Source organism: Ailuropoda melanoleuca, chromosome 1 (genome assembly GCF_002007445.2).
Source record: "Ailuropoda melanoleuca isolate Jingjing chromosome 1, ASM200744v2, whole genome shotgun sequence".
Lineage (NCBI taxonomy): Eukaryota > Metazoa > Chordata > Mammalia > Carnivora > Ursidae > Ailuropoda > Ailuropoda melanoleuca.
The window spans coordinates 38,758,861-38,767,053 of NC_048218.1; the positions used below are offsets into that span (position 1 = coordinate 38,758,861).

At 35.9% G+C, this 8,193-nt stretch overlaps 1 protein-coding gene across 1 annotated transcript; it reads left to right on the forward strand.

Moving 5' to 3' along the window:
- Positions 1-408: 408 nt before the first annotated feature.
- CSNKA2IP (casein kinase 2 subunit alpha' interacting protein) lies at positions 409-2,758 on the forward strand. The gene has a single exon (XM_034667757.1). The coding sequence runs from the start codon at positions 581-583 to the stop codon at positions 2,756-2,758; it is 2,178 nt and encodes a 725-aa protein (XP_034523648.1). The 5' UTR covers positions 409-580.
- The last annotated feature ends 5,435 nt before the right edge of the window (positions 2,759-8,193 follow it).

Consider the following 8,193-nt stretch of genomic DNA (forward strand, 5'->3'; position numbering starts at 1 on the left):
TGTTTGTTCTACTAAAGCTGTTATTAAAAAAGTACCAGAAATGGCTATTAACTTTTATTATATCCTAGACAATGCTACACACTTTGTATCTTAGTTAGTTTTTAGCTCAAAAAATTAAATATTTATCTTTTTACAGATAGATAAATGGGGTTTAGAAAGTTTATTTCAAAAGTTACACACAGAGTAAATGGCTAGGGTTTAACATAAAGCCCATGATGTAGTCACTACAACAAATTGTTTGAGAAAATTAATATCCCTATCAGGATCTTTTCTGAACTCTCTTCACTATTTTATTAACAGGCATTATTTCTTCAAGAGGAAAAAAAAAAAGCCTCTAGATAATGAAAGAGAAGATAGCAGAGAATCTCAAATGGTGATAATTTTTTCAACTTCATCTATATCTGAATTTTGAGACACTCTATAATATTTGGGAATTAACAGTAAGGAAACAAGATAGAAGTTAGAAACTACCAAGGACTATTTATTTTAAAATATTCATTGTCCAATGAATCCATCTAAAAGACTTGCAAATATCCCACAAGCCAGCTGCTTTCAAAAAGACCTCTACCACTAGCACAAGATGGTACCATTGGCATATTATGATCAACACTTTGTGCCATTAGAACACTCTTACCAACTGGCCACAACCAATTCATTAACACATCAATACTCAGGGGAAAAATTAAATCAACCCAATAACCAGCCTGTGGCCGGAGTGCAGCCCCATAGTAATCACCTTGCAGCACCTCCAGTTAGCTCTAAGCAGATGGTGCAGAGCTGCTCAGTATTGTCCTCTTCCAAGTCTCAGGACACAATTTCACAGGGCTTCTATAACAGGGCTCTGAAAGCACCAGTATCCCAATCCAAATGTCAGGCCACACCTTCATTAGACCTCCACCAGAGAACTTCACTGTGGCCTAATCAGAGAGCCCTGAGCTCACCTGTGATACACCATAAACCTCAGACAACATCTTCACTTGAACTTAATAAGACATCTTCATCGTTGGAGTCAAGCCAAACAAATTCGAGCTCACAATTACCCCTTCCCAAACCTCAGACTACATCTTCACCAGACTTTTGCGGGACATCACCTTCACAGAAGTCTAATCAAAGAGTCTCAAGTTCATCATTACTCCCCCCCAAACATCAAGAAACTCCTTCTGCGGACATCTTCTGGGCATCGTCTTCTTTGGGATCTAATCAAAGAGCGCTTAGCTCAACATTACCACAATCCAAGCCTCTGAAAGCATCTTCATTGGATAGCCTTTGGACATCTTTATTAGAGCACAATCAAAGATCTTTGAGCTCACCGTCACTCAGTTCTACACCTCAAATAAATGACATGCTTCAGTCATCACGTTCATTGGAATCCAATCAAATGGCTCTGACCTCACCATTACCTGACTCTAGACCTCAGACAGCACCTGCATTGAATTCTAGTTCCTGTGTTCTGAGCTTACCATCGTCCCCCTCAAAACCAAGGAAATCACCTTTAGCACATTCTGTCCATCAGACTCAGAGTTTGCCATTGTTCTCATCCAAATCTAAGACGGTGCTTACACTAAACCATGACTTCAGGAGCCTGAGCTCACCAGTTTGTCACTCCAAGTTTCAGAACACCTCTTCACCAAATGACAAACAGAAAGCCACAGATTTATCTTCACCCCATTCTAAACCAAATGTCTCAGGTCAATCATTATCAAGCTCCAAACACTTCATCAGAAATATAGCTGCTTCAACATTGGGCTCCAGATTCCAAAGTAAAAGCAGCTTTGATCTTTCTGCCAAAACAGAATCAAATAAAGAAATTCCATGGAGTTTAAATTATATTTACCCCTGCACTGTTAGAGGTGGAACAGTCCCTGATGATGTTGTAAATAAAATTGTCAGTTCTCTCTCCAAGACCAGAATCCAGAGGGATCTCTGTAGGCAGATTCTCTTTCGAAGGATGAGGGGAAGGCCAAATCCTCATCCTGGTCCCCGCCTTTCGTCAAATTACATGGTTTGCTTAGCTTGTGCTTCCTGCGTAAAATCTCAGTGTAACCATCTTACAGGAAGGAAAGATCCTCGCAGTGCAACACTGTTTGTCATACCAACACCTGAACTTGGTTCTGGGGGAGAGATGGAAGTGAAATTAGGTTTTCTCCTTTCCCTACCAGAGACTTCTGTCTCATCTTGTCTCCCATCCCCTGTGAAAGAAAATCAGCCTGATGAAGCCCCTGAAGACAACCTTGGAGGAATGGCGAAGATCCAGATTTTCTCTCCATCTGAACCTGATATCACACAGGAGCTAAATAGGAACAAATGGCTGACAGTAGCCCCTGAAAACAAAGTTGTAAGCCAACAACCCCAGGCTATTGACTGGCTGCTTTATGTTAAGAAAAGTAGTAATTTTCAGCCACAGTCCCTGCCTCAATCCTCTTCCTCCTCCACATCCTCCTCCTCTTCCTCTTCATCATCTTCATCATCTTCTTCCTCCTCTTCAACTCCACCTTCCTTAACCCCTCCTTCCAAAGAGCCTACCACATCTACTCTCTCAGGTTGTGTATTCACTAAGGTACTTAGTTACCACCGGTTGCCTCCAGGGGTCTCCTGGCTTGAGTTTATATGTAATAAAAATCATCAGCCACTTCCTGGAAAACCACAACAAAGTCAATCACGACCTCCCAAAACAAGGCCTATGAGGAATACCACCATAGTAAAAGGGACAAAGGGGCCAAAAATACCGTTCAAATTTTTCCAGACGGTTTCAAAATGAGAGAAATATTGATTAAATTAACTTTTTGTTTCTTTGAAAGCAATTGACCTCTTAGTTCTTTGAAACTAGAGATTGATTTCCTATCATGTTTATTAAAATTCTTAGCAATAACTGTGACTGTATATTTTAGCCGATGAAGCACCTAGTTAAGGGGAACTAATGCTCTTAAGTCTATTTTCTAGTTAAATAATAGACTATGATCTCCTAGAAGGCAAAACTGAATCCCAGGTTTTTAACCAAATGCCTGGCTTATAGTAGCCATTGTATAATCATTGTTACATTAATCATAATTGGCCATAAACCAGAAATACCTCATCTATCTTGTCCTGAACAGTATCTAGCTCATTGTTATTTTCCTTCCTCATAAAACATAGTAATGACAGTATCCTTAAGCCAATTTATGCTAATCTGTTTCCCTGTCTCTAAAGAAAATTCAGATCATGTTCAACAGGTAAGAATGTATATAGAGAGGAATCTTTTCTCCAGTTATGTGAATCTCTTTCTAGTTATGTGTTTCTAGGGAAAGTTCTTCTATGCTAAGATCCCACACTCTGAAATCCAATGATTTATTCAACCTTAGTTAACAAATCTCAGGAGAGAAGAACTAACTAGTGCAAATAACCCTACCAATTGCCTGTGCCACTATTTAAATTATAGGCTCTGTGCCAAATTTAAATTATAGGCTCCGAAGTACCTGTTTATCACTTTTATCTATACATCCAAAATGGGTTAATAAAAATCTTTCAAAAATGTTTTTGTTCCACTGGGTCTACTGGTAGTGGGAAGAGAAGGGAGTTAATTGTCTTATCTACTCACCTTAAGTGATCATCTCAATCCCCAAGGACTAGAATTAGTATCTCTTGCATGCACTGATGACTCAAAATTCTGCTCCACTAATATCTTTCTGACTGTATACTAGACAATTTCCAATTTGAATATTGCACAGGCATCTCAAACTCAGCATGATGAAACCAGAATTATCTTTACATTTACAATTTGGATCATTACATTTATAATCCTTGCCCCCTGGTGTTCCTATTTAAATGGATGTAGCACCGTTCATCCTGGAGTCATGTTTGACTTTTTCTCATTGCCTGCCCCTCTCTAAGTCCATGAGTTCTGTGGCCTTATTATCTCTAGAATCCAGCTTTTTCCTCCAACTCCATGACCACTATCCTAGTTGTGATCACAACCGTTTGTCACCTGGATTACTGCACTTACTCCTAAACATGCACTTTTATCTTTTGAATGCATTTGAAACACAAATTTGATAATGCCATTCCACTGCTTAGAATCCTTTCATCATTGCCCAGTGTTTCCTTGGGAAATTCTAAATTTTTTGTATAATTGAACTATGTATGATAGCCTCTCCAAACTTATTTCTTGTTCTTCTCTAGTCTCCTACTGGATGCTACAGCCATACTAATTGCTTTAAAATGCACAGCATGTGCTAAGGTCTCTGTTACATCCTACACTTTTTTTGTTTATCATTTTATTCAATTTCTTTTTTTTCCCCATTATGGTAAGTGTACTCTTTAATCCCATCCCCTATTTCCTTCATCCCCTCACTCCCTCAACTCTGGTAACCATCAGTTTGTTCTTTATAGTTAAGAGTCTATTTCTTGGTTTATCTCTGTCTTTCTCTTTTTCTTTTCCTTTGCTTATTTGTTTTGTATCTTAAATTCCACATATGAGTGAAATCATATGGTATTTGCCTTTCTCTCACTGATTTATTTCACTTAGTATTATATATATATATATACATATATATATTGTGTATATATATATGTATATATATGTGTATATATATATATATGTATATACACACACAATGTGGTATATATCTTCTTTATCCATTCATCTGTTGATGGACACTTTGGCTGCTTCCATATTTTTGCTATTGCAGATATTGCTTCAGTAAACATAGGGGTGCATATCTTCCTTTGAATCACTGTTTTTATATTTTTTGGGTAAATACCCGCTAGTGTGATTACTGGATCATAGGATAGTTCAATTTTTAATTTTTTGAGGGAAATCCATACTGTTTTCTACAGTGGTTGCACCAGTTCACATTCCCAACAGTGCACTAGAGTTCCCCTTTCTCCACATCCTCCCCAGCACTTGTTGTTTCTTGTGTTTTCTATTTTAACCATTCTGACAAGTGTGAGGTAATATCTCATTGTAGTTTTAATTTGCATTTCTCTGATGAGTAATGTTGAGCATCTTTTCATGTGTCTGTCAGCCAGTTGTATGTCTTCTTGGGAGAAATGTCTGTTCATGTCATCTGCCCATTTTTCAATTGGATTATTTGTTTTTTGGATATTGACTTGTATCAGTTATTTTATATTTTGGATACTAACCGTTTGTCAGAAATGGCATTTGTGAATATTCTCTCCTGTTCAGTAGGTTACCTTTTAATTTTGTTGATTTTTTTTTTCATTCGCTGTGCAGAAACTTTTTATTTTGGTATAGTCCCAATAGTTTATTTTTGCTTTTATTTTGCTGGCCTCACATCCTACACTTTTAAATAGAAAATTTTGCTGTCCAGAAATATCTTCCCATCTATATATTTTTTTATCCTACAGGGCTCTGTTTTGTCTTGAAACTTCTGGAAAGCCTCTTCCCGATGCATTTATGAAGGGGTTAGTTGGCTCTCCTATTATCATAAAACTGTGTTAACTCTTTGTACTGCTCTTAACCCATTATAAAGTAATCATTTCTTGTCTATTTTCACTTACAATACTGAAAACTCCTGCTCACTATTTTTTTTTTTAAACCTAGTCCTTGGCATAGAGTGCATGCCTTAAAACAGTGTTGATATTGAATAATGCTATTGAAGCTCTTCATCTTCTTTTAATTCTCTGAAATAAGCAACATTTCATCAGTTTGCTTCTTTCCCTTAAGATTGAATTGTTCTCTGTACCTTTTGTCTTGGTGAGAACATGTATAAAACTTATTGATGACAGCAGTCATCCTTGTCTTATTTCTTATGTTAACAGTGATTCTTTCTAGGATTTCAGTATTAAATTTGATGTTCGTTAATGTATAGCTGATCAGTGATGATGAGGAAAAACTTATGTATGTGATAATGTGTTTATGGCTTTCTCCAACCCATGTAGAAAACCCTTGACATATGCTTTATTCACCCTGAACTTCTCTTTTTGTGACACACATCACTTTGTAATTACTTGTTTAATATGCTCTCCACTAGACTAAACTTCAGGACTGGGGGGTCCTGTGTCCATCTTGTTTACCACTAACTCCTCAGGATGTAGTGGTACCTGGCACATATTAAGTATTCAATAAATATTTATGGAATTAAGTTAAACTAAGGAGTTCAAATGACTTATTTATTGATATAATTTACATGTTTAATTTTCCATCTCTTAGCTTGTTTTCTAAACTTTACACCTCATTGTAGTTTCTTTTCACTTCTTTCCTTTTTTTTCTTTTTTGGGCTATGACTTAGTTGCTTTTAACTTTTCTAATGTATTGGCAGTTAGTTATTTTGTTCTTAATTATAACAGTGTCTACCTTCAAGATTTCTTCAAAATAATTCTTCAACCAGTATTTTCTAATTTGAAAATAAAACTGCATCAAACTTATGGGGAAAATTCATAAACAGTGGTTATCCAACCCTGTTTCTCTCCCAGCTTCTATTAAGACACCAATAAAAATTTTGAATAAGGAATAACATGGGTCATGCTGGAAAGGCCAAGAAATTTCTGCCAAATCTTGTATAGATGAGACCAGATTTCAAAAACGTAAGTCTCAAAATTCACTACATTTGAAAAAAGAGATCATCTGAAAAGTAATAGAAAAAGATATTACTTGCATCTCGTTAATGCCTTTCTCCTTAAATTGAAAGGGCTAGACATGAGAACGGATCATAGTAGAGTTGGAAAGTAGAAGGTGGATCCTATGAGTTGTCTCATTTTGATCCAAGCAATTGATGTAAAGTGGAATGACACATCTGGTTGATAATTTGACAGTAGTATCAAAATCTTAATAATATATGTAACTTGGGGGAGGAAATAACATACATAATTGTTTGCCCTATGGTCATCTTTCTTCAAAATTATCTTAAAGAAATCATCATGACTACATAGAGTTACATAAACAAGTAAGCTTTGTGTTTCTTTACAATAGTGAGGGATTGGGGAAAAAATCTAGATTTTCTTTTATAGAAGTGTTTAAATACACTATGATTCATACATGTGATATTTTTCCTATTGAAAAAATTGTTATTTCTAATATTGCATCTACATTCATTTCAGGAATAGAACTCCTTTCTTCAGGAAAATATCTTGTTGAGAATAGTTAGCCATTGATAGTGATCCTGAGCATGGGTTGGAAGAACAAAGTTGAACAAAGAGGAGATAGCTAAACTACTGTATTTAAATTTCAAACAGGACATTTTCAATGAGAGACCAATGAAAAGAGAGAGAATATAACATTTTTGATTTAAGTGAAAATATACTTTCATTACATGACATCACATGCTCCTTGTAAAACATCGAAATTATGCATATATGTATATGTGTGTCTTTGTATTCGTGCAAAATCTATTTCATACATATGAGAAAGATAAAGTGACTGGAAGTAAACGCCAAAATGATGAAGAAAAGTGTTTAATACTAGAAAATAGTTATAATGGAATGTTTAGGAAATAAGTAGATTTTTAATCTTTCCCAAATCTTTAATGAATATGAATTCCTTTTATAATCAACTTAAATGTCTTAAAAATGAAAAATGAAACTTGCTTTATCTTCTCTATTTTAGATTAATTATCTAGCACACAACTTTGCTGTTGTACTCTTGTCCACCTTTTGGTATCAATTTGTGGCTTTACAAGTTCACAAGAAATACATATTTCTATGAGATACATAGTTTTTTCAGGAGCAATAAATTTCCATTGAGTTTTAAAGTCTGTTAAAATATTTTAAAAATTCTATATTTTCTATTTCAATATTCCTTTCCCGGCTTCTTTTTTTTTAATAATTTTTTATTATGTTATGTTAGTCACCATACAGTACATCCCTAGTTTTTGATGTAATGTTCCATGATTCATTACTTGCATATAACACCCAATGCACCGCGCAATACGTGCCCTCCTTAATACCCATCACCGGCCTATCCCAATCCCCCACCCACTCCCCTCTGAAGCCCTCAGTTTGTTTCCCAGAGTCCATAGTCTTTCACGGTTCATTCCCCCTTCTGTTAACCCCCCCTTCATTCTTCCCTTCCTTCTCCTACTGATCTCTCTGCTATTCCTTATGTTCCATAAATGAGTGAAACCATATGATAATTGTCTTTCTCTGCTTGACTTATTTCACTTAGCATAATCTCCTCCAGTCCCGTCCAGGTTGCTGCAAATGTTGGGTAATCATTCTTTCTGATGGCTGAGTAATATTCCATTGTATATATGGACCACA

What these genes read in the sequence shown, in the direction of transcription:
- CSNKA2IP (XM_034667757.1), top strand. Translation starts at nt 581, where the DNA reads ATGGTACCATTGGCATATTATGATCAACACTTTGTGCCATTAGAACAC.